Raw genomic sequence first — 27860 nt, forward strand, 5'->3', positions numbered from 1 at the left:
AGTGGAGGCCAGCCAAGAGTACGTTAGTCAAGGCTAGAAGTAATAAGTACATGAATAAAGGTTTCAAAAGCAGAAAACCGGAGACAGGAGTTAGAAGTAGAAATAAACAGCTTCAGTGACAGTTCAATTGTTTAAAAGCTCATCTCAGGGTCAAATATGACACAGAGATGATGAACAATCTGGTTCAGTCCCAGATGATCATCAGGGAGAAGGATGGAATTGGTGGGGAAGTAGTTTGTGGTGGGGTCTCTAGACAATGCCTTCACTCTTCCCAGTATTTGTATTTTGCTCATCAAGTATTGGGCGTCGTACAAGCAGTCTGACAACTTTAGAGACAAGAGGTGGTGAGGTAGAGTTAGGCATTGTCAGCATTCGTGTGGAAACCAATGCTATACTTTTGGATGCTGCTGAGGAGCAGCACATAGATGAGAAATAGGACAGTTCAAGGTTAGATCCTTGGATAAAAATTAAATAAAATAAAAACAAGGGATGCCAGATACAAACAAAATGCTAAAAGTGCATTTAAATTATATAAATTGTTATGTATAATTAATTATACAAGATGGTGTTTCAGCAAGAAACAAATGGTATTTCCTCTCAGATTTAGGTGAGTTTTCTGTTTGCCATAACAAAATAATTGTAGACACAAATGGGTGGAAATTGAAGCATGCACTTTATTACTGACACGTTAAAATATAAAAAAGATAATGTACTTAATAGCAGAATAAAATTTAAAATAAAAATATTAAAACAAAATACACTTAATTTGAAAACACATTTTAATGTCTCAATTACCATGAAATGTATTTGCTTTGAGATTGGTTTGATTTAAAAACAACTCTATAATGCTAATGGGGTACAGTTGAAGAAATTACAAACTAAACACCATCTCTGTTCAGCATATTTTTTGCAAGAATAAAATTATGCGCATGATGACGATTAAAAAAACAAAATCACTGAGGAAAGTGGCTAAAGGAAAGAGGTAAAAATATGTTTAACATCACAACACATGCTGGCTCTCAGTAAAACATTAATTTATTAGAAAGCTCATCTGACTCATGGCTTCTAATTTTCATTATATGTTAAGTTATGGAACTCACTGCAAATAAACACTAGTCTCTTACAGGCTACTTTACAATAACAATCAAATACATCATTAGAACAAACCTGATCCCATAAAATACAGATACATACATTACACACTTCAGTTTACAACAAATAATTAATATACACTGCATAATTATTGAAAAGATTAACCCTTTGCACAGTAATATTTCAGATAAAATATACATTTTACCACAGATCAGCAAAGACAATACTTTATTCCCCAAATACATGCTTGAATAAATGTACTTACTCTAATTAGCTGCTTTTGTGTAAGAGTGCTAAGTGAGACCCACACAGGCAAGCAGACAGTGAAAAAGAGCAATGCATGTAATATGCACTCTCTCAACTACAGAATGCTTGACGTGAAAAAAAATACAGAAAGCAGTCACTTGGTCAATCCAAACATTAGATGGCTTTCACACCTGGAGTTTCTCTATTTTATATTATACAATGTTTGTGCAAAATGAAATGAGCAAAATAAAACCAAACATGAAATATAACTATCCCAATCTTCTTATAGATTTCATCTCGGCAGAGCTGGCTTAGGACAACTATCACCTAGAGTCAAGCCCTCATTAAAATAATGCTTTTATGTTTGTATTAAAATTCTTAACCTTAGACATTCCATAGCAGTTAAAATGTCGATAATTAGCTGTTTTACTCATCAGTTAAATTACCTTCAACACTAGGTGGCATTCAAATAAGCATTCCAAAATTAATTTTAATACTACTATAGCTTCCATATCATATGACGCTGTGGAGCCTCGTGTCAAAATTTCTTTAAAACTGTCAGCTGTGCACTTGTGCATTTTTCTTTCGTAAATGTCAATTATGTTTTTAAAAAATTTGAGGTGCTATGATTTAGCTTGACTGGCATCTCAGCAAGAAGTGGCTGCCATTATGCTATGTTGATATGTGTTCTACTAGATCCTGTAGGCTAACAGTTCCCCTGTGAGGCTTGTTTCCTTTTATCTCTGTCCTCTCCCATCCCACTCCCCTTCAACTCTGGTTGGGTTTAAGCACCACAGTCTGTACATTCTGCACTCTCCATAATTTAATATATACTTCGTGGCTATAGCTCTGCTTCATGCTGACTGTGTAAATAACACTTTTACTTCAGTTACAATGAACATGTATAATTCATACGTTAGTTAGAAAAATGTTTGCTGTACAAAGAATTATAGATTATAGAAATCGTTTGTTCCACCCATTGAGTGCAGCAGTGTTTTTCATGAATTACCTAGTCTCTTGTTCTTTCCCCATCCACCATACTATTTAATATTTCTTTGTTCGAGTAATCTTCTATTCCCTTTTAAAATAGTTAATGGACTACTCTATACAAATGATTTATGGCAGAAAGCGCAAATTCTATGCAACAGTTTAACTATATTCTCCCCCCACACTTCTTGTTATTACCCTAAATTTTCATCCTCACGCTCATCTTGCTGACGCTTGGAGCCAATCTATTGCTCCCCACTTTATTGTATCCTTTATAATTTAATCCATCAAATCACTCAGAGACTTATCAATGCAGTTGAGAAGCCTAAGTCTTTTTGTGTAAGTATAACCTCTCAGCATCAACTAGATTCTAGTCTTTTCTATTGCTTTAATTAGAGGTGGACAATAAATGCTGGACCAGCTACAGACATCCACATCCCATGAAAGAAGAAAACAAAAACCCTTATAACAAAGTGCCTAAAATTACTAAAGCAATCTGTGGTCTTCTACAACCTGAACTTTATTTTTGTATTGTGCCTCTATATACAAAACTAAGGGTCCCATGTTCCTGTTAGCCCTCACTCTTCTAAACTTTAGTGGAAACAAGCCCAGCCTTTCCAACCTATCCTCTCAAGAAAACTTGCTCATTCCAGGATTTAATATGCCTCCTCTGAACCATTTCCCACACATACATCCTTCCTTGAATAAGGGGACCATTACTGCATACAGTAATCAAGATAGGTCGCACCGATGCCTTGTATACCTAAAGCATAAAATTGTTACTTTTATGTTTAATTCCTCTCATAATAAAGGATAATATTCCATTATCTTTCTTGAATACGTGCTCCACTCTTGCCCAAGAACACTTAAATCCCTGCGCACCTCAGCATTCTGCAGGCGTTTTCCATTTAAGTAATACCCTGCTATTTTATTCTTCCTGCCAAAGTGAACAGCTTCACATTTTCCCACATTATACTCCATCTGCCAGATTTTGGCCCAACCACCCAACGAGTTGACATACCTATATCCACTTACAAATACCAAGGGTGGAATTTTCCAAATAAATTTTGAAGGGTATAAATAGAATGAGTGTATAAGATTTTGAAGGGTATACATAGAATGAATGCAAGCAGGCTTTTTCCACTGAGGCTAGAGGAGAAAAAAAACCAGAGGGCATGGGTTAAGTGTGAAAGGAGAAAAGTTTAAAGGAAGTATTGGGGGGGGCGGGATTCTTCACGCAGAGAGTGGTGGGAGTGTGGAATGAGCTGCCGGATGAAGTGATAAATGTGGGGTCACTTTTAACATTTAAGAAAAACTTGGACGGGTTCATGGATGAGGGGAGTGTGGAGGGATAGGGTCCAAGTGCAGGTCAGTGGGACTAAGCAAAAAATGGTTTGGCACAGACAAGGGCCAAAAAAGGCCTGTTTCTGAGCTGTAATTTTCTATGGTTCTAAATGACAAGTGTCAGTTTCTAAGAACTAGTGTGTTTTTCCAGAAACACAACCAGGTTTTCTCACCAAATCTTCTGACATTGCCAAAACAAAGTACAAGCAGAGATCAGGGCACCCATTACTGAGAAAATAATCCCAATTCCCTCCAGCTGTGGAACACCTTTCCTCAAGCTTTGGGGATGACTCACTGCCCCCCGCCCCCCACCCTTTTCAAATGTATCAGGGAGGTTGATGGGGAGGAGCACTCCCCTCCCTCCTTGCTGTGGTCACCACGCCCACAAATAAAGGAGGGCAATCCCCAGCAATGCCCAGTGAGAAACTGTGTCCCATGGCACTGCCAAGGTGCTGTGTAATGCCCAGCCTTGGCCCTCAACCCCCAGGGCCTCCAGGTACCTTTACACCCCCAGAATGGTAATCTTGACTGGTTATCATCTGGTGGAGATCAGCGCCCCCCCCAGGATGCTCAGTTAATGGCAACATTTTGAGATGGGTGTCTTGGCTGTCTGAGGCCCCACCCTATTTTTCTCTATTTAAATTGGGAGCTTATGGTAGGAATTTTCTGAGACTTGGAGACAAAAATAGAAATAGTGTTTTTTCTTTAAAGTATATCTACAGCCTTAGTATTGTATTTACATTTCCTAATGTAAAGAAAATGAGGAATGATTGCAGTAGCAACACAACAAAATGTACTCCATGGCCTGGGCTCAGTTTCTCCCTCTGACTGGATCTAGACTTCCACAGACCACAATCAGTAAGGATAAGCAACAATTCTCCTCCACAATCATCCTCAACACCAGTGCCCCACAAGGCGGTGTTTTCTGCCCTTTATTGTACTCCTTATAAACCTATGACTGTGAAGCCAAATTCCCCTCCAATTCAATTTTCAAGTTTGCTGATGACATCACAGTAACAGATTGGATCTCAGACAATGATGAGATGGTGTACAGGAAAGAGATCAAGAATCTGGTAAACTGATGTGATGACAATAATCTCTACCTCAATGTCAACAATACAAAGGAGATAGTCATTGACTTCAGGAACCATAGTGGAGGACATGTCCCTGTCTAACATCAATGAGGACTAAGTGGAAATAATAGAGTTTCAAGTTTCTAGGCGTCCAGATCAACAACGTGTCCTGATTCCTCCATGCTGACGCTATAGATAAGTCCACCAAAGCCTCGATTTTCTCAGGAGGCTAAGGAATTTGGCCTGCGCGCTATGACTCTCAGCAACTTTTACAGTTACACCATAGAAAGCATTCTTTCTGCTTGTATCACAGCTTGGTACGGCTCTTGTTCCATCCAAGAACACAATAAAAACTACGAAGGGTTGTGAATGATGCCCAGTCCAACACCAAAACCAGCCTCCCTTCATTGACTGTTTATACTTTCCGCAGCCTTGGAAAAGCAGCCAGTATAATCAAAGCCCCCACGCACCCCGGGCATACTCTCTTTCACCTTGTTTTGTCGAGAAAAAGATACAGAATTCTGAGGACACATACCAACTGGGCCAAGAGCAACTTCTTCCCTGCTGCCATCAGATTTTTGAATGAACCTACCTCTTAAGTTGATCTTTCTCTACACCCTAGCTATGACTGTAACACTATATTGCGCTCTGCTTTCCTTCTCTATGTATATGCTTTGCATGCAAGAAACAATATTTTACACTGTATACTAATACATATGACAAGAATAAATCAAATGATAGCTGAAAGCTCTGCACCTCTACCTTCCCTCTGAAGTTACAAGCCTCTGCTTCCACCTGCTCATTGAAATCCAGAAATAATGCTGAATTTCTTGAAGTATTTTAGCATGGCTAAATATGGTATGTGGATTGTGGAAAAATAAGTACATAATTTTACTGCAGTAAAATATAGAAACATGGCAAAACTACATGGCGAAGGCATTTGTGATTAATGTCGTCTTCACTGCACGAATTCATGCAAGAATAGTAATTCTGTACCAAAATAAGTAATAAATAGTCCAATTGTCTTCTTTGGATGGAAGAGTGAAGTGAAAGAAGGGGAGAAAAATTTCACATGTTTCTGTTAAGCGGTTCAAATTTAATGATAGTTGATTATTTATAGAAGCTCTGCAGCGCAGGAGGCGGCGATTCGGCCAGTCGAGTCTGCACTGACCACAATCCGACCCAGACCCTATTCCCACAACCCCAAATGTTTACTCTGCTAATCCCGACACTAGGGTTAATTTTGCATGGCCAATCCACCTAACCTGCACATCTTTGTAACTGTAGGAGGTGACTCATGCAGACACAGGGAGGACATCCAAACTCCACACAGTCATGTAAAATAATTTATATAAGAAAGTTTAAAGATTACATAACGGAGTATAGTCTGTAGTTACTTTGACAGTACTAAAAACTAAATAGATGGCCACTCCCTCAAATACTATCCAACTACACTATTTTTTCCCTACCTTAATTTTGCCACACTATCCATTTTTATTGGCTTCTTGGCAGCCCGTTCAATTGCTTGACATCATCCAAAGATGTGCAAATTAAGAGCATTGGCCATGCTGAATTGCCCATTAGTGTCCGAAGATATGTAGGTTAGGGTGATTAGTGGGATAAATATTTGGGGTTATGGGATAGGGTCTAGGTACTTTGCTTTGTCAGAGAGTTGGTGCAGACTTGATGGGCCGAATGGTCTTTTTCTACTCTGCAGGAATTCTATAATTCTATGACTCTATGTAAAGTTCTTACATCTAAACTGTTCAAGTACATTCCCTCTTCTAAACTTGGGCACGTAGGGCCAGATTGTAGTTTATGAAATTCCCAAATGTATGACTGAGCTTAATTTAATTCCTTAAGGTCTTGTAATAACATGAAAAGAAAATGGTAGAAGTATTGAACATTTACTTCGCCTCATTTTTACCGAAGTTAACAAAAGATAACTTATTCTCTAACAAAGTAACAAATAATGTACTTTGGATAGAGAGAGAAAAAATAATGGATAATTAACACTTTTAAGACCATAAAGCCATAGGTCTGGATGGTATTAACCCACTTACATATTCAAGGAAATTAGGGAGATAACAGAGACACTGATTGATGCGTGTCACGTTTGCTCTATAAATAGGAGTGTAGAAATATCCAAACCTTGCAGGGGGAGTGTACAATTTACAAGTTTTAGATAGATTACTATGTTAAGAGAACATAAGCAAATTATAATGTTCAGCAATGTTCAACATTCAGTATTTGAGTAGCTGAGTTTTTCTCCGCCCTAGCAATTGAGAAACTGCAAAGATATCTTTGTGCAAATAGCTTTATCGTGACTCAAATTCTGCCCCTGCTGAACAGAAACACAAGATTACTCCATGTAGTAAAAACATATGAATACTTAAATTCTTTCCTCTGCCCTTATAACGACAAGATAGAGGAATGAATTTCCTGAAATATATTATACATTCTTTACTAAAAGTTCATTGCGCAACTCCCAGGGCATCATTTAATGATTCTACTGACAGAACAGTGGGCTACTGACCAACGATTACTGAATTCTTTTTCCATTAAAATCCTAGTTGTGCTCATAGGCAACAAAATACTTTTCAGATGTAGTCCTGCCCAGGGTGGGAACCAGATTTCATTTGGAAGCGATGGATGAGAAGACATTGACAAGGTTTGGCACCGGCGCAGAACGCACTAAACCACTCACCCACAATCCTTCGGCCCCATTCTGTTCTAACGGGCTGTGTGTCAGGCATGACACTGCAGGAAAAATCACAACCGGGATCTTTTACTTTAGCCTGAGGATGCAGACAGGTCTTTGATTTAATGTCTTGTGCAAAAGATGGCTCAGAACATCAGAATGGAGCATTCCCTCAAGGACAGTGTTGACTTGACAGCCTAGATTACATGTTCAAATCTTGGGAGTGATGGGTGAACCCACAACTTTCTGATTCAGAGCAGAGTGTGCTACCACAGAGACAAAGTTATTGTAACTAATTGCGCTACACAAAAATATCAGCTTATCCCTTTCTTTTGAATGTAGCTTTTGATTTTTGGATATTAACTTAATGAAGTAGTATGCAAATCCTTAATAGTAAATATCTGCATAGAAGAAAGCCAATGTGGGAAAAGTCAACAAAGTTTAAGAGTTTCAGAAAAAAATCTCTTACCTTTTATTTTATTCAAGAAAATCCACAGTTCATTGGATTTACTTTGCCCATTAAAAACAAATGATTCACATGAAACATTTTTTTACATGTGAAATAAACTCAGGCATGCATAAGTACTAAGACCCTTGAAAAGAAACTCCAAGCTTCAGGTTAAATTACAATACAAAAGAACTGTGATTCAACAGCATCAGTGAGTAAATGTCAATTTTTCAGCACTGTATAACCTATATCTGTATAATGCAGTTTATTTTTTGAGACCAAGTACACTCTTCTGTTATAGTAAAATAAAAGTAAATTACTGCAGAATCTGAAACAAAAAACAGAATGCTGGAAAATCTCAGCTAGTCTTACAGCATCTATGGAGAGAGAACAGAGCCAATGTTTTGCACCTGGATGATCCTTGACTTCTGTTATACTCCTGAGTTGTCACAATAATCGGAAAAATGCTATCAAGTAATTTCATTAACTGTATACTGCCTAAATGCTTTATCATTTTAAATCATTACAAAAACAAGTCAGTAGTTTAGATACACTATAACATGACAAAATATTTCTCAACAAAAAAAAAAGGCCAGCTGTGGACATTTACCAACACAATTAGCTTTATACAACTAACTTCCACATATATTTCAAACCCCAATCATTTTGAATATGGTTAATTTTCTGCAACAAGTTTGTTTTTCAATCATTCTATATGAAAAATAATGTGTACACTAGATTTAAATTAATGAATAGATACATGAGGTAACATTTAAACTTGAATTATTTGATTTCAAACATAATTTGGAAGGAGCTCAGTTAACTCCATCTATCTTCTGTTATGTTCATGGTTATGTTCAGTTTTAATTTTTCATTGTCCAGTATAATATTTCCATTTTTGTTCACCAGATTAATCTTGTACTCAATGAATGGCAGATTTGTTGTTACATTTGGGTGAAAGCTCAGTGGTTTGGAAAGCTTTACCTTCCAAATAAATTGTTTCATTTCTTCATTATACTATTATTCAAATCACCAGGCACAAAGATGCTGAATTTAGCTTTTATCTGCCTCAAAGAATTTTCTCTATTACACGCAGTAAACTCTTACTGACCACATGCTTTGCCTCTCCCATCTTATAAGATTCATGATAAAGGCACCAAACTGACTGCAATTTTAGAGCAATCAGCTGAAAAGAAATCCAAGAACTCTGCTATAATCTGACTGGCGTTTGTAAACCATGCAGAAATGAATCATTCATAATAAAATTAGTGTTCCACACTATTTCACGTGTGCTACATTGTACAGCATAAAATCCAGAAATTAAAGTATTTTTCTTTTGCAAAATGGATTTACTGTTGTGTGAATTTTTGACTAACAGTTGCTTAAACCTGGTAATATTAAGCAGTGCAGTGCTCAGGTATGATGAGTTTTGAAAATTGCATCAGCATGTTTTCCTTGACATATTTATACTGAATGATCAAAGGGTCATCCTTCTCACTCCACATTCACAACAGAACTTTGCACATTCCACAGGATACTTCGTTCCACATTCATGGCAAAATCTTGGCAGTTGTTGACCAGCTGAATTTCTGACACTGCCTTTCGTAATTCCATCACTCATGTCTATACCAGATTTCACACTAGTCCTGCAGAAGAAAGGTACAACTTATTCTGAAATGGTAAGAATTTAAGCTTCAGCAATTAAAGGTTTCTAAAATATTTTAAATATTTCAAAATATCCAGTATGACTCTGAATTAAAAAACAGAAAATGCTATAAATACTCAGCAGGTCAGGCAGCATTAGTGAAGGGAACCTTTAACTCTCTCTCCATCTATGCTGCTGGACTTGCAGAGTATCTTTTTGTTTCAGATTTCTAGCATTTTGCTTTTGAATTATTTTGAGTTTATTTTTCAAGAATCTGAGTCACAGTTACACTTTAAATCACTCACAAACATCACTGGTGTAATCACATAACAACAGCAGGTGGTCTTTATGGTAACACATGCAACAACATATATTTACAGATCACCTTTAATATATTGTATGTCTGTGAATCAGTAATGGAAAATAAAGAAATAACAGATGAACTGATCAGATACTTTACATTTGTCTTCATTATAAACAAATACAAATAACATTCCAGAAATAATTGTGAATCAAGAGGGAGGAACTCAAAACAAATACAATCATCAGGGAAAGGAAATTATTAGAACCAAAAGCTGATAAGTCCTCAGGTCCTGATGGACTTCATCCTCAGGTCTTAAAAAAAGTAACTGCTGAGATAGTAGATGCATTGGTTTTAATTTTCCAAAATTCACTGGATTCTGAAATGTTCTATCAGATTGGAAAGTAGTGAATGTAACTCTTCTATTCAAGAAAGGAAGGTGACAAAAAGCAGGAAGCTACAGGCCAGTTAGCCTAACATCTGTCAAAGCAAAATTGCTGGAATCTAATACTGGGGATAGAGCGAGCAATATGAAAATCTCAATGCAATCAGGCTGAGTCAACATGTTTACAAGAGGGAAATCGTGTATGACCAACTTCAAGTGGAAGTCCAAGTAAAAACTATGAGCTGAAAGTGGGTAGCATGGTGGCACAGCTCTACTGCCTTATAGTGCCAAGAACCTGGGGCTGAATTTCAGCCTTGGGTGACTGTGTGGAGTTTGCACATTTTCCCCACATGTGTGTTTCCTCCAGGTGCTCTGGTTTCCTCCCATTATCCAAAGATCTGTGGGTTACGTTGACTGGCCATGCTAAGTTGCCCTTTAGTTTCATGCCGGTCAGACGGATCAGCCATGGTAAATGTGTGGGATTTAGGGGATAGGATGGGGAGGAGAAAATTGGGGCCTGGGTAAGATGCTCTTTCGGAGTGTCAGTGCATATTTAATGGACAAAATGGCCTCCTTCTGCACTCTAGTGACCTTATGGTTTTCGTGTACTTAACTTTAAAATAAAAGAGTAAAACAGTTGAAATAAAAGTTTCCTTCCTTTCAAGTTACAGATAATGTTACCTCATGTAATTTTCAGCATTGTAGGTCTTTTTGTTCACAGATGTTGTTGCAGCAACATTCCTAGTTCCACTGGGAGGTGTTTGTGTTCGAGACCTGATGGTACTGGACAAACCCCTGAAAATGAAATGTAAATACTAAAAAAGATAAACTCAATTATTTATGAATAACATGTTTGAAACATAACAGACTTCTATTTTTTAATCAATAAATGTAACATTCAAGGTATACACTGCTGTTTTTTGATGGAAAGACTGCATCAAACCTCAACCCCAAGAATTTTCAGTACAAGAAAGAATTAACAATCTCTTTACAATGCTCAGTAAACTGGCATTTTAGATCCAGTAATGTCATGCTGGAATTGACATTGACAAATAAAAGTGCTGTGTAAATGATTTATTGTCACATATATTGGTATACAGTGAAAAGTATTATTTCTTGTGCACTATACAGACATACTGTTCATAGAGAAGGAAAGGAGAGGGTGCAGACCAGATTCCCAAATACCCATTTATCTCATAAGACATTAATTACAAAGAACATGGCTGTGAAATATCTTTTCCTAGTTAGAGGCAGAGTCCTTTGAGGACAGGAATCCAAAACAGAGTGACAAATATAAAGGTCAGAACTAATCCAGTTCAAGTTAAATGGAGGGAAAAATATAATATGCAATACATATTAAAGTATGTTATTAGGCAGATGTGCATTTGTTGGGAGGTAAGGATGTTAAAAGGAGCATGGCTGAGAAGGGAATTAGGATTAAAGAAAAAGCTACCAAGACCAAAGAGAAGCTATAGGACTGGCATATTGCTAGACAATGTCCAAGGAGTTGTTTTTTGGAATGGTTCATTCTTGCATTGAATGCCTGGAATGGAACAATATTTAATTCCCCAGTATTAAACATACTTCGTCCCGAAGAGCACAAGAAAGACGACAGAAAATAATTTTTTGACACTTGATTAATTCAAAAACAGACAATGATTTGTTGACTTTTATATTTAGCATCAAGCTGGAAATGAAAAAAGTATAATTAAATTTGAATTCACTATGATTCAGTAACAATTTTCCTATTGCTAAACTGTTGCATGTCATACAAAAAAGAAAGAGGTTAAGAAAATTCAGTTTCTTTCCCCCATCAAAACATTAAGAGCATTCAACTTTTAATGGCTTAAAGATACAGGGGGCAATTCTCCCAGCCCGCTGAGCTGCTCCAGTGGAGGGGCGGGGCACAGGGCTGGCCAGCAATTTGGAGGCCGTCAATAGGGGCCACCGTGCATGTGCTAATCTCCAGACTGGTGCATGTGCAGCGGCCCACTCAGTGCTATGCTACCAGCCTCGCTAGCAGGAATAGGCCCCGTACACTGATTTTCAGAGTGAATCCCACTAGATCACTCTGCAATGCTCAGAGTGTGGGAGATTCATTCTGAAAATCATGCTTATATAAAAAAAATTGGTGGGAATTACTCCAGTTTTCCCGCAAATTCAGAACTTAGAAATTTTTTTGGGAGAATCGCCCCCATTGTATTTTAGCGCTCAAAATAAACATCTGTATAACAGGAAGTCAACTGTGCACAGCTCTGTACAAACAAGGTATCCTTGAGACTATCTTCTAAAACATCAATATTTAATTAACTACCCAAGTATCAGAGTCATCATGTGCTGGAATAGAGCTACCATCAGGTCGTGCAGATTTTTCCACCATGAATTAATTTTCTATAATCTTTTGTACTGGTTTTAAAAACTGGCAGTGCCAACAAAGTGAACTTATCATCATAGCGAGTTTCCTTTGGCTTTTGAGGAAATGCTTAAAATTAAGCTTTTATTTTAAGTGCAGAAATACTGATGATCTATTAAAACTTAAATACAAAATATTTAACTTCAGGAAACAGACTATCGCACACTAACGGAACAGTGTATAATTCTGCAGTTTTTTGAAAAGTTACTTTAAATCACTGAAATTCACTTGAGTGGTAGAATGGGCACAGTAAATGCATATAACTATATTAACAAAACTGATTACAGGTCTTAAATATATCAAGAGATATTATTTAATTGCAAAATACAGCCTAGGACTGGTTCACGGAAGATGAAGTTTCTGTTTTGTTTATTCTCTCTTGCAATGCAGTGTTGCTGGCTAGGCCAGCATCTGTTGCTCAAGTCTAAAGGCTCTTGAGCAGGTGGTGGTGAGCTGCCTTCTTGAATCACTGGGTGTACCTGCACTAGATGGATTGCATAGTACTGATAGGAAGGAAGAAGTTCATGAATTTTGACTCAGTGACAGTGACATTGTTTCAAGCCAGGGTGGTGTGAGACTTCGGAGGGAGCTTGCAGGTGATGGTGTTCCCACGTTTGCTGCCCTTGTCCTTCCAGGTGGTAGAGGTCATTGGTTTGAAAGGTGCTGTTGAAGGAAGGTTGGCGAATTGCTGCAGTGCATTTTGTATTCACTCTCTCCTTCACTAACGCAGTGACAAGAGCTAAGCAATCCCACAGTCAGTAAATCCGATTGAATGGTGGTGGGCAATTAAACAACTTATAAGAACATAAGAAATAGGAGCAGGAGTAGGCCATCTAGCCCTTCGAGCCTGCCCCACCATTCAATAAGATCATGGCTGATCTGTCGTGGCTCAGTTCCACATTCCCGCCCTCTCCCCATAACACTTAATCCCCTTGCCTATCAAAAACCGATCAACCCGCGTCTTAAAAATATTTAGCGAGGCAGCCTCCACCACTTCAGCGGGCAGAGAATTCCAAAGATTCACCACCCTTTGAGTGAAGAAGTTCCTCCTCAACTCCGTTCTAAACCGCGCCCCCCTTTATCTTGAGGCTGTACCCCCTAGTCCTACTATCCTTCCTGAGTGGGAAGAGTCTCTCCACCTCTATCCTATCCATCCCATTCATCATCTTGTACGTCTCAATGAGATCTCCCCTCATTCTTCTAAACTCTAACGAGTACAAGCCTAGTTTATTCAGCCTCTCCTCATAGCTCAACCCCCTCAACTCCGGCATCAGCCTAGTAAACCTCCTCTGCACTCCCTCCAAGGCCAAAATATCCTTGCGTAAGTACGGCACCCAAAACTGCACACAGTTCCACAAATATTCTCAATGATGGAGAAGCCCAGTGCATAAATGTCACTCTTGTCTCTGCATTAGTGGTGGAGTGTGTGAATGTTTAAGGTGCCCGTTAGAGAGATTCAAAATACCCTGGGAATAAAACACACAAAGTCAATTAAAACAGAGTGGATTAATTTAGGATAAGAATCACAGACTGTCTTTTACATACATCTTAGAGATCCTGTCGGCATAGAAACACATATAACCACAGTCAAAGAATTTAAACATGTATTTCTAAAAAGTGCATTAATGATAGAGTTCTAAGGCATCATGGGAAAATAGTCCAGTAAAGTGAACCATATTCTTTATAATAATCCACTCAGAGTTCATGGATTCTAGTCAGTCCTTATGAATAAAAAATTCATAAGCCAAGGATAAAGCTAGCAAACTCAGACAGCTTAATGAAGACTCAAAACCAGATAAGATGATCTGGAACCCAACAGGTGACCATGGGAAAGGCAGTCAGAAATCACTCATAACCACTGTTCCCATGCAGTCAGACAATAAATGCAATTGGCCAAAGTATACAATATTTACTAACGATGACCTAACTCTACTAATGATTGGTTTATTTCCAACTGAGATGAGACAGTGGGAGTGCAAGATGATTTTGGAAATTGTATAATTATATTGCCAATGTGATGCAACTTCAGAGAAGTATCGAATTGCCCAGCCCTTCTCTCCCTGCGTGCATTAGTCGATAAAAGAACATCTTTCACCAGGATACCATAGTCGCGAGTCTTTGTCTTAAAGTTAAGCTCAATACTTAGCTTCTGAAAAATTCCCAATAATGGTGGATGGGGTGCCAAATAAGAGGGCTACTTTGTCCACAATGGTGTTGAGGTTCGAGTGCTGTTGGAACTGCACACGTCAGGCAAGTGGAGAGTATTTCATCAAACACTTGACTTGTGCCTTGTAAATGATGGATAGACTTTGGACAGCAAGAAGATGTTTTTCACCTCAGAGTTCGCTGCCTCTGACCAGGTTTCATTATCGCAGTATTTACATGGCCAATCCAGCTCGGCTTCTGATCAATGACAACACCCACAATATTGACAGTGGTAGATTTAGCCATGGTAATGCCATTGAACGTCAAGGGAAAATGGTTAGATTCTCTCGTTGGAGATGGCCACTGCCTGGCATTGTGTAGAGGGAATGTCATTTGCACTCGACAAGCCAAGACTGAATGATGTCCAGGTCTTGCTGCACATGGATTTGAGCCACTTCAGTGCCTCAGAATTCATAAATAGTACTAAACATTATTGCACAGCAGTTATCCCCACTTCTGATCTAATGATAGAAAGGTCATTAATGAAGCGGCTGAAGATGATTGGGCCTCGAACACTACCATGAGAAACTCTGTCCTGGGACTGAGGTGATTGGCCTCCAATAACCCCAATGATACATTTATGCTAGGTATCACTGCAACCAGTAGAGAGCTTCCCTCCATTATTCAATCTCCAACAAATGAGTCCCATTGATTACAGTTCTGCTAGGGAGCTTTGATGCCACACTTGGTCAAATGTTGCCTTGATGTCAAAGGCAGAGAAATCCGATGGGTGCTAACTGGATGCATTGGAGTTATCCTGCTTTTTGTGGACAGGATGAGCTTGGGCAATTTTCCACATAGTTGGTTAGTTAGCTGTAGCTGGATCAGCTTGGCTAGAGAGACAGCTAATACTGCAGTCTTCAGTACCAGGATTTTGTCAGCTCCCATAGCAGTTGCAATATCCAGTGCCTTCAGATGCTTCTTGATGTCACATACAACTAATCAAATCGGCTGAAGAATGGCACCTATGATGCTGCAGGCCTCCATAAGAGGCCGAGATGAATCATCTACTTGGCTGAAGATGGTTCTAAATGATTCAATCTAATCTTTGGTACTTGTATGCTGGGCTTCTCCATCATTGAGGATATTTGTGGAACCTCCTCCTCCATAAGTTGTTTAATTGCCCACCACCATTCAATCGGATTTACTAGTTGTGGGATTACTTAGCTCTTTCTATCGCATGTTGCTTCTGCTCCTTGGCATCCCATTTGTTCAGTATTGTAGCATCACCAAGTTGAGATTTCATTTTCAGGTATGCCTGGAGCTGTTCCTGGCATGCACTTCTGCACTCATCACTGAATCAGGACTAATCTTTTGACTTGATGGCAATGTAGAGTCAGGAAAGACATATCATTTATATGCCTGACATCAGACTCCAAAACAATTACTCTACTTGGAACTCAGTTGTGACTGGATACTCCCAGCCAGACAACAGGAAAGCTTCAGCAATGCTCTCAAAGCATCCCCGAAGAGATCTTTTCACTCATGGGAACTCTGGTTAATGATTCACCAAAATGGAGAAGGATCATCTAGGAAAGCACCAGGTATAGTTAGACACTTCATGGGAATGTGCAGAGATGAAATCAAGGCGGAGTCACAAACCTGACCTGTATGATTTATATAAAGCTTGGGGCTAAGGGATCAATGGACGGGGAGGAGGAGGAGTCAGAATATTGAACAACAATGATCAAAATGAATGGCGGAGCAGGCTTGAAGGGCCAAATTACCTACTCTGTTTCTAGTTTCTATGATCAGAGTCTGTAGATCATGCATTGGACCTATCAGCTCTCAGAATTCACTGAACTGGAGAAAGTCACCCACAACCTAAGGAACTGTCTGAGGAGAAAATTATGTAATTATTCAAAGGTAATTTGTAAATTATAACAAGCTTTGAGATGGAATTGAAGGAAATGATTTTTTAAATGAATTGCAACATTTCATTTCAGTAATTTTTATTTCTTACTCTTTTTAAACAGTGTTTAATACGCACAAAATATGGGAAGGGTTTAAAAGACTTTACCAGGTCCCAAGTCAATGTTAAGGTCAACTGAATATATACGATAACACCATCATCTCTGGTGCGTCTATCCTGCTAATGGGATAAGACATACCCAGAGATGGTGACAGAGATATTTGGGACAATAAGTTGATTTGATGATCGTGATCACTTCAGGTATTGCTGATTAGTCTGTAGAAGAGCTCCCTCAATTTTGGCACAAGCCCCTAGATGTTAGTAAGGAGAATTTGCAGAGCCAACAGAATGGCAAAGTTTATGCCAGGTGGTCCATTCTGTTTTATTCATTGTTAACTTTTCTATATTGATTTGGTATAACAGAGACTTGCTAGGCTATTTTGGAGAGCAGTTAAAAATCAACCACATTGCTGAGAGTCTGGAATCATATTATTGGCCACAGTAGATAAGGACAGCAATTTCCTTCCCTAAGGGTGTCAGCAAACCATAAAATCAACTCATAAAACAAATGTGATTTATGCCCTAATTGCACCCAAAATGGAAAATGCTCACCCTATATGTTTCAAATAAAAATACATATTGAAAAAAATCAAAGTTTTATTCATTAAGTTAAAAAGCATGTGTTAACCAAGTGCCAGCAATATAAATCAACATTACAGTTTTACTAATAAACTGTCAGCACAATATTTGTTCTTATGTCAAATCAGTCTTTTGTATTTCTAATAATTTCAAATTAGGCAAAAGAAGTTGTATTTTTTGGAAAATGATTATATTCTTTGTTATGTTTGCCAGAGTAATCATAGATGCTATACATGGATATGTCACACACTAAACAAAATACCACATAATATAAAGCAAAGTATGTGATTTGGGCTTTTAAACTAGTTCTTTATTCTCCTCAGTACTTGTGACAATTACTCACATGTATTATTTAGTTGAACAACGAGTCAGAAAAAAAAAATCAATTCCCATCTGTACCAACTTAGTGCACCTCAGCGGGGCCAATACGGGTGGGGGTGATGAAACAGATGCAAAACTCATGATATACATTGGTTTTCTCTCACTGCAGGAAAGGGTGGCCTAAATATTTGGAGAAGTAACAATCATTGGATTGCTGTTCCTCTCTCTATTTTTCTGCTCCATGACTTTGCTCCACTACAAAGGGTAGTAGGGATAACCCGGGTAATTATAGGCCGGTGAGTTTGACGTCAGTGATAGGGAAGTTGTTGGAAGGGATTCTTAGGGATAGGATGAATACGCATTTAGAGTGTGGCAATTTGATTAGTGATAGGCAGCATGGGTTTGTTAAGGGGAGGTCGTGCCTTACAAATCTGGTAGAAGTTTTTGAGGAGGTGACAAAAACAGTCGACGAAGGATGAGCCGTGGATGGGGATGGATTTCAGTAAGGCGTTTGACAAAGTCCCTCATGGTAGGTTGGTGGAAAAGGTTAAGGCTCATGGGATACAAGGACAGGTGTCTAGATGGATTGAGAACTGGCTTGGTAACAGGAGACAGAGTAGTAGTGGAAGGGTCCTTTTCTAGCTGGAGGTCTCTAACTAGTGGTGTGCTGCAGGGCTCGGTACTGGAACCTTTGCTATCTGTAATATACATAAATGACTTGGAAGAGAGTGTACATGGTGCATCAGCAAGTTTGCAGATGACACAAAGATGGCTGGACTTGCTAATAGTGAGGAACAGTGTCAGGCAATACAGCAGGATAAAGATAGGCTGGTATATTGGGCAGAGAAATGGCAGATGGAATTTAATCCAGATAAATGCGAGGTGATGCATTTTGGTAGAAATAATGTAGGGGGGAGTTGCACGATAAATGGTAGCCCTATTAAGAGTATAGAAATGCAGAGGGACCTGGGGGTGCAAGTACACAAGTCCTTGAAGGTGGCAGTACAGGTGGCGGTGGTGGTGGTGGTGAAGGCGGCCTACGGTATGCTTGCCTTTATAGGGAGGGGTATAGAGTATAAAAGCTGGCGTCTAATGTTGCAGTTGTATAGAACGTTGGTTCGCCTGCTTTTGGAGTACTGCATCCAGTTCTGGTTGCCTTACTACCAGAAGGACATGGAGACCCTGGAGAGAGTGCAGAGGAGGTTTACCAGGATGCTGCCTGGTAATGGAAGGACTGAGCTACGAGGAGAGATTGGACAAATTGGGGCTGTTCTCCTTAAAAAGGCAGAGAATGAGGAGAGAACTAATAGAGGTGTATATGATTATGAAGGGTATAGATAGAGTGAACAGAGGTAAGCTTTTTCCTAGGTTGGAAACAAAAATTACGAGGGGCCACAGGCTTAGGGTGAGGGGGGGGGGGGGGGCGAGGTACAATTTGGATTTTGGAGGGAGGTTTTTCACACAGAGGGTGGTGGGGGCCTGGAATGCACTGCCAAGTAGGGTGGTGGAGGCAGGCCACTAGAGTTGTTTAAGGCTTACTTAGATAGGCACATGAGCGGACTAGAGATGGAGGGATACAGGAGACTGATCTAAATAAAGATCAAGAGGCTTGGGACGTCCCTGGGAATCAATTGATTCCTACGGACATTCCAACATAATGTATGGCTCACTTGTCTTACTTCTGAGCTACTGGGGATTCCGTAAATGTACATCAAAGTTTTGCATGTTTATTGATGTCTTTTCTTTTACTTCACAGGTGATTTGATCCGCCTTGTTGTCCAACAAGGGGTATACACACGGTGGGTCGTGCGAGGGCTGCTCTTGGATGTTGCTTCAAGAGTTGCCTGGTGCTTCACGTCATTAGTGTACGCTTAAACTGGACCATCTGACAGGCAACACGACAGCTCAATGACTATCACTGTTTGCTGTGCAGATACATGGATTTGGGCCAGTGTCTGTGGGAGTTTGCACATTTTCCCTGTGATTATGTGGGTTTTGTCTGGGTGCTCCGGTTTCCTCCCACACCCCAAAAACGTGCTCTTAGGCTGACTGGTGTAACAAATTGTCCTAAATTAGTCTTTTCTCAATCTTCCCCAATAGTCGTAAACAAAGGTCATAGGTAGAGGAGGGCACTCAATGTTAAAATGGCGGCACGGGGTTGTTGAGCCGATTGGCCTGTTTCCCGTGCTGTGTTGCTCTTTGTTCTTTGTATTCTGGCCAGGTCTTCCAATCCTGACTTTTTATGGCACAAGCTGTTGTATTCTGGCAAGTGTTTACTAACACATTGAAAAGCTTTAGTCATTTAAACAGCTTTAACTTGCAATAGTAAATGAATGAATGTGTAAGTGGGCAAGATCTAGTTGGGGGCGGGGGGGGTGGTGGTGTGCTCAGTTGTATAGTTATTCAATAGTTGGATGATTTTTCTGTAACATTCCCTGGTTAACTATCCAAGTAACCAAATAGAAACTAACTCGGAGATGAAGACCTTTTCAAAGAGTCCTGGGAAGCAAGACATTGCCCATCAGAAGTTTGAACTTTCTAGGCAATTACCACAGAGTCAGTGCGTGGACTTCTGCGGGGCCCCAAAATGCATCCTGGGGGGTACATTTGGTCTCTGACCTGGAGACTAAAAGATCTCGACCATTATATTTGAACTTTGGCCAGAACAGATTGGACTTACCACTAGTGTTACTCCATTCAAATAACCTGAAAGAAATGAAGTAGAGCCATCTGGGCAAGATTGCAGGGAGCTCCATTGTGCATGGGATGTTATTTCATTAAAATTAATTTCCTTTAGGAGGGGAAAAAAATTAAGACAATGGAAATAATTAGATGAATTTTGCCTCTATTCTCCTCTAATCTATATCATATACGAACCAAAATCATTTTTTAGAATTAGTTTTTCAAACTCAAGTTTTATTCATTGAGAAGCTAAAAACCATATGCTTTAACTAATTATTATGTATATTATTTAGGTTGTGGTTCGCACTGCTGCCTCAGTGCTTGGGACCTGGGTTTGATTCCAGCCTTGGGTGACTGTGTAGAGTTTGCAGGTTCTCCCCATGCCTGCGTGGGAGGACTTAGAGGAAACCCACACAGACACAGGGAGAATATGCAGAGTCCACACAATGGCCCAAGCTGGGAATTGAATCTGGGTCCCAGGGGCTGAGGCAGCAGTGTTGACCGCTATGCCACCATGCCGCCCCAACAGCGCTATCAAATGGCACTTATTCAACAACAACCTGCTCACGGATTCTCAACTTGGGGTCCACAACAGTCACTCAGCTCCCGACCTCAAGGCAGCATTTGATCAAGTATAGCGTCACTGAAATCAAGAGGAATCAGAAGAAAACCCTCCACATTGGAGTCACACCTGGCATAAAGGAAAATGGCTGTGGTGATTGGAGGTCAATCATCTCATTTCCAGGACACAACTGCAGGAACTCCATAGGGTAGTGTCCTAGGTGCAACCAGCTTCAGCTGCTTCATCAATGACCTTTCTTCTATCATAAGGTTAAAAGTGGGGATGTTTGCTGATAACTGCACATTGACACCTCAGATACTGAAACAGTCCATGTCCAAATGCAGAAAGACCTGGATGATATCCAGGCTTGGGCTGACAAATGACAAGTAACTTTTGTGCCACACAAATGACCAGGCAATGACCATTTCCAACAAGAGAGGATCAAACTATTGCCCCTTGACATTCAATGGCATTACCATTGCTGAAGTCCCCACTTTCAACATTCTGGGGGGTGGGTTTAACTATTGAGCAGAAACTGAACTAGACTAGCCATATAAATATTGTGGCTACCACAGCAGATCAAAGGCTACAAATCCTGTGCTGAGTAATTCACCAACTCCCCAAAGCCTGTACACCACCTACAAACCACAAGTCAAGAGTGCAATGAAATACTCACCACTTGCCTGGATGATGAGTGCAGCTTCACAAGGTATTCAACACCATCCAGGATGCTTCATTGCTACCCCTTCTGCAACCATTCCATCCTTCCACCACTGATAAACAGTGACAGTTGTGTGTACAGTCTACAAGATTCACAGCTTGGTATGGCTTCTGCTCTGCCCAAGACCACAAGGATCTACAAAAGGTCATGAATGTAGCCCAATCCATCATGCAAACAAGCCTCCCAACCATTGACTCTGTCTACACTTCCCACTACCTCGGCAAAGCAGGCAGCATAATTAAGGACCCTATGAGCCCTGGACATGGTCTCTTCCATGATCCTGTGTTCTCTCGTTCGATTCTTGCAATTTAATAATTTAACAATGCCTTAATTACTTTATTATCTAAACAAGCTATAGCCTCCAAATATGGTCACGTCTCAAATGCCTTCTTTCAAGAATGTGAAGTGGAATCTTTTCCAGTATTTCTTGCATCTTAGAATTCTAGCTCATGACATTTGAATATCTCCCTTGTGTACTAGCAACCAGAAAATGATATTGCAGTCAAGGTTCAGTCCAACTAGAGTATGATAACATTATCACTACCTCATTTGAATCCATATATTCTGCTCTCCTAGCTAAGTAGTGAACCACTCCATTGGTTTTGTTTTGCCTTGGTTGGACAAGAATTCATTATTCAATCTACTAAAGCTCTTGGCTATCTTTAAGCTTCAGTTATAAACTATCACGACATTTAATGGAATATAGTTCTGAAGAACATAGAACATAGAACATTACAGCGCAGAACAGGCCCTTCGGCCCACGATGTTGCGCCGACCGGTTACAAAAACAATGACCCACTAGCCTATACCAATCCCTTTTCGTCCATAAACCTATCCAGAGATCTCTTAAACGCCCCCAAACTGGACGCATTTACAACTGCAGCAGGCAGGGCATTCCAATCCCTCACCACCCGCTGGGTAAAGAACCTGCCCCTGACATCCGTCCTGTAGCTAACCCCCCTTAATTTAAAGCCATGCCCCCTCGTGCTAGCTTTCTCCATCCGAGGAAAAAGGCTATCACTATCCACCCTATCTAAACCTCTAATCATCTTATATGTTTCAATAAGATCCCCTCTTAGCCGCCTTCTTTCCAACGAAAACAACCCTAAATCCCTCAGTCTCTCCTCATAGGACCTCCCCACCATACCAGGCAACATCCTAGTAAACCTCCTCTGCACCCTCTCCAACGCCTCCACATCCTTCTTGTAATGCGGGGACCAGAACTGCACACAGTACTCCAAGTGCGGCCGCACTAGAGTAGTGTACAGTTGCAACATGACGCTGCGACTCCTAAATTCAATCCCCCTACCAATAAACGCCAAGACACCGTACGCCTTCTTAACAACCTTATCTACTTGATTCCCAACTTTCAGGGATCTATGTACACATACACCTAGATCCCTCTGTTCATCCACACTATTCAAAGTCCTCCCGTTAGCCCTATACTCGACACATCTGTTGCTCCTACCAAAGTGAATTACCTCACACTTCTCCGCATTAAATTCCATCCGCCACCTCTCGGCCCAGCTCTGCAACCTATCTAAGTCTCCCTGCAGACTATGACACCCTTCCTCACAATCTACCACACCTCCGACTTTGGTGTCATCAGCAAATTTACTAATCCACCCAACTATACCCTCATCCAGATCATTAATAAAAATTACAAACAACAGTGGCCCCAAAACAGATCCCTGAGGCACACCACTCGTAACTGAACTCCATGATGAATATTTACCATCAACCACCACCCTCTGTCTCCTATCTGATAGCCAATTCCTGATCCAACTTCCTAGATTACCCACAATCCCATACATCTGCATTTTCTGCAGAAGCCTACCATGGTGAACCTTATCGAACACCTTACTAAAATCCATATATACCACGTCAACTGCCTTGCCCCCATCCACCTCTTTGGTCACCTTCTCAAAAAACTCAATAAGGTTAGTAAGGCACGACCTACCCGCTACAAAACCATGCTGACTATTTCTAATCAATTCATTACACTCCAAATAACTATAAATCTCTTATAAAACTATAAGAGAAGTCCTTATGGATTCAAAACAATAACTGTTTTTCTCTGCACAAATACTGCCAGATCTGCTGAGTTTTTTCAGCGCTTTGTTTTTATTAATGAAGCACATTTGTTTATTTTTCATCCCTATGTGCAGTTCTTTAAAATGTACAATAAAGTCTTTCTCCCATCATGTTGCCATGGTACAGGTTTGTTTAAAACATCTTGCAATCTGTGTGGACTATTTCCAAACCGCTGCCTCTCCTAATTTGGATTCATCAGTAAGTTTAATCACCGTACATTTAGTTTCTGAATCTAGGTCATCTACCCAAGTTAGAAACAGCCATGCCCTGAGGCATCCCACTTAATACTCTCCCCTCACTTCAACATAATTCTACTAATGGGCCTTGTTTCTCTTTCATTTAGTTAGGTACTGAATGCCCATTTACCAAATACTTTTTAGAAGTCATCACAGGTTTTCCTTGAATTTGACACAAAAATACTATTAATTGAGCAACTTTGGTTTTCTTTCAGCCACTTCAGCAACTAGTTTTAAGTTGTTGTTGAGGGCTACATGCATATAGTGAATTTCATTAACAACAGCTGTCTGTGAAATCTGTTTGCTTTTGATTTGATTGGTTCTTCCCAAATTAGTTAGATTGGATTAGTAACCAACATCCCATCTAAATTATATTAGATAACAAGATAAAGTTTCCATAGTCTCAGATGACCATAGATAGTAACTAGTGGTGATTTTACTGAAGGATCACCAGACTTCAGGCAAGGGGCAACGTTGAGGAGGCGGACCTTCATGAATAATCTCTCATTATACAATACTTAATATGGAAGTGTTGCACCAAAACGTAAAGCATTATTAAATTATTCGATGAAATCAGTACTCAATTACAAATGTCATAAACAGTGTATACAAAATTCCCCAAATATTGCTTTTGTGTCATGGATTGGGGTGAAATAAGTATTGAGCAATAAATCACAGAAACCAAAACTGTATAAATGTATGTTGTTGGGTCAATTAAAATCTTGGTTAGGCACAGTAATTGATATACTTAATAACACATTGTGTTCACTGGAAGTTCTAACCACTTCAGTGAAGTACATCCCAGTGCTCAAAACAGAATACAGGTTTACTTGCATTGTAAATTTTTGTGCTGCTTTCAGTGCTCCCTTCATTGTATACCACAGCTGCACACAGTTTCGATCTTACAAAAAGCCTGTCACTGGTCCTACATCATAAAAAACCTACTCATTAGCTTACCTTGGACCACATGATTCAAGGTCACTACTCCATACAGATATAAGCAGGAAATCGGAGTTCCTTCCTCTCTCAAAGTTTCTGAATTTTGCTCCTCAGATTATTCTGTTGGCTCAAGGATGGCTTGGAAGGACTGTCCACTTACAGGTTTCCTTGTATGCCACACTGAGATCCACTGAAAAGATTCAATATGCAGGCCAAATAAACCTCCAAACTGTACATTACCCATCCCCTTCAAATAACTGCTTTTATGTCCTGTTGAGGTGAGCTGTTACATTCTGGTTTAAGGGTTGCTTTCTGCTGTCCTTGGATGTAAAAGAACACTTGGTTACCAATATTATTAATCCTACCTTCAACACTACCATCAAAATTAACAGTAGTCCATAATAATTACATAACATTATTTTGTCCAGTACAATATAAAAGAGACTAACCAAAATTCTGCTCTCAAAATTTGGCATTAAATATTACTCGAGGGAATTAAGTAATCTTGTTCTTCTACCAAAGCAAAGGAAGTCTCTGCACAAATTACTTAAGTGCAGCCTATGGCATCTACTTTATCACATGCATATAACCTGAACTTTGATGCACAATGTACTTTGACTTCTTACACACACAGTCCAGTTAGCTGCCTTTATACTAAATGGAAGTTGGAGGTCATTGGATAGCACCCCTGCCTCTGAGCAAGGAGCTACAGGTTCATGTTCTACAGCAGGACCTGATGGCCAAGGAAGTAGCCCATTCATAACATGGCCAAATAGGTATCAATTTGTAAATCCTTGAGGCAGAGTCTCAAAGGACATTGAGACAGTACATGCCAAGGAAGTGTGAGGAGTGATGCTGATAATTGAGAGAGAATTATCCTTCTTGCATCAGCTACTTAAAATGACATTTGTTTTCATTTAAATAATGTGTGTTTGGTGGTAATACATAAACCAAAGTCAGCATAAATTGTGTAAGCATTACAGCAAAAATTTTAAAACTGCATTGGTTCCTTGCATTGGGGTAGTTTGGAGATTGCTTTCTTTTTCGGTTATTGGTCTCTAGGGGCATCATGAGAAATGCAGAAGTATACAAGAGTGGCATGATCAGCTGCGTCAAAGGGTACAGACAGGTCTAGAAAACAAGGAAGGATTGTTTATTATCTTCAGTCATTTCGTTGTTATTTGTGACTTTAATAGAACTGTTTCTATACTGCAACAGGGCCAGAAACCCGATTGGAGGGATTCAAATATGGAATTCCATGAAGAGGGCACCAATTAGGGGGTGACAACACATTTAAAGACTCTGAAAAAGAAGGGGAGATTGGAGATAGGGCACTAGTTTGCAAGATGGAAGAAAAAGTTTTTTTATTTGAACAGAGGAGCAATGAGAGCAGAATTGCAGGAGGGGGGATAGAATCTGAGGAAACCATAAGCAATTTCAAAGAACTGGAGCCAAGAAGGGAAAGTTGGGCAGTTGGTAGCTTAGAGCGAAGAAGTCCAAGAGGACAGAAGGTTAATCTTTTGGTCAGGATGAAGGGGAGCCTTGGGGAAGTTTGGCCCAGTGGGCTAGGAAAGGAAGGAAATGGCAGAGACAGCAGATCAGATGATTTCAGTCTTAGTGAAAGAGAAGTAAACTTACTGACACGCAATCTAAACAATAAAAAAAAGGACCTTTTATCTAATTTTATGATGCCAAGACAAACAATGCTCTAACCACATTAAGTGCTGCCTTACATGTATAATGCTTTTGAAGAACAGGTACTGACTTTGAAAAATCAGCTGAGCAATAATATTTACACGCTATACACGAAGACAATTAGCCTTCCTCTATAGTCAATCATATTGGTATATCAGCATTTCAATCTTATCAATATATTAGAACGTCAACATACTTTGTTACCCATTCCAACAGCCTCTGCACAAAACCAGTTTTGATGTGGGTATGCTGGCGTTGGACTGGCGTAAACACAGTAAAAAGTCTGACAACACCAGGTTTTAGTCCAACCTATTTATTTGATAATATACTCACAAGCTTTCAGGGTTAGCCCCTTCGTCAGGTGAATGGAGAGTTCTGGCCTCAGACAGAGCATATAAAGCACAGACAGTTTAGAGATTACTGATTAGAATGCGAATCCTTACACCTAACCTGCTGTTCAAGACCTGAAGTGGCTGATAATGTGAGTGGAAGGAGCACTGATCACAGGTTAAAGAGATGTGTATTGTCTCCAGACAGTACAGTAAGTGAGGTTTTGCAAACCCAGGCAAGTCACGGGGGTTACAGATAGTGCGACATGAACCCAAGATCCCTGTTGAGACCGTCCTCATGTGTGTGGAACTTGGCTATCAGTCTCTGCTCAGCGACTCTGCGCTGTCGTGTGTTGTGAAGGCCGCCTTGGAGAACGCTTACCCGAAGGTCAGAGGCTGAATGCCCGTGACCACTGAAGTGTTCGCCAACAGGAAAGGAACAGTCTTGCCTGGTGACTGTCGAGCGATGTTCATTCATCCGTTGTCGTAGCGTCTGCATGGTCTCCCCAAAATACGTTGCAAGAAAGGATGTCCCGAAGCATGGTACATTGGGGGAGACCATGCAGACGCTACGACAACGGATGAATGAACATCGCTCGACAGTCACCAGGCAAGACTGTTCCCTTCCTGTTGGCGAACACTTCAGTGGTCACGGGCATTCAGCCTCTGACCTTCGGGTAAGCGTTCTCCAAGGCGGCCTTCACGACACACGACAGCGCAGAGTCGCTGAGCAGAGACTGATAGCCAAGTTCCACACACATGAGGACGGTCTCAACAGGGATCTTGGGTTCATGTCGCACTATCTGTAACCCCCGTGACTTGCCTGGGTTTGCAAAACCTCACTTACTGTACTGTCTGGAGACAATACACATCTCTTTAACCTGTGATCA

The 27860-nt window shown here is 40.0% G+C and overlaps 1 protein-coding gene across 1 annotated transcript in view; it reads right to left on the minus strand.

Moving 5' to 3' along the window:
* Nucleotides 1–1017: 1017 nt before the first annotated feature.
* Nucleotides 1018–27860, minus strand: part of zc2hc1a (zinc finger, C2HC-type containing 1A) — a 90680-nt gene continuing 63837 nt past the window's right edge. Inside the window, exons 8-9 of the mRNA XM_080194055.1 lie at nucleotides 10904–11017; nucleotides 1018–9537 (exon numbers count right to left, since the gene is read on the minus strand). Coding sequence (XP_080050181.1) covers nucleotides 9369–9537; nucleotides 10904–11017 — 283 coding nt within the window. The 3' untranslated portion in view covers nucleotides 1018–9368. The remainder of the gene's footprint in view (nucleotides 9538–10903; nucleotides 11018–27860) is intronic.

This window comes from Carcharhinus amblyrhynchos, chromosome 8, assembly GCF_965287045.1.
Source record: "Carcharhinus amblyrhynchos chromosome 8, sCarAmb.v2.hapA, whole genome shotgun sequence".
Lineage (NCBI taxonomy): Eukaryota > Metazoa > Chordata > Chondrichthyes > Carcharhiniformes > Carcharhinidae > Carcharhinus > Carcharhinus amblyrhynchos.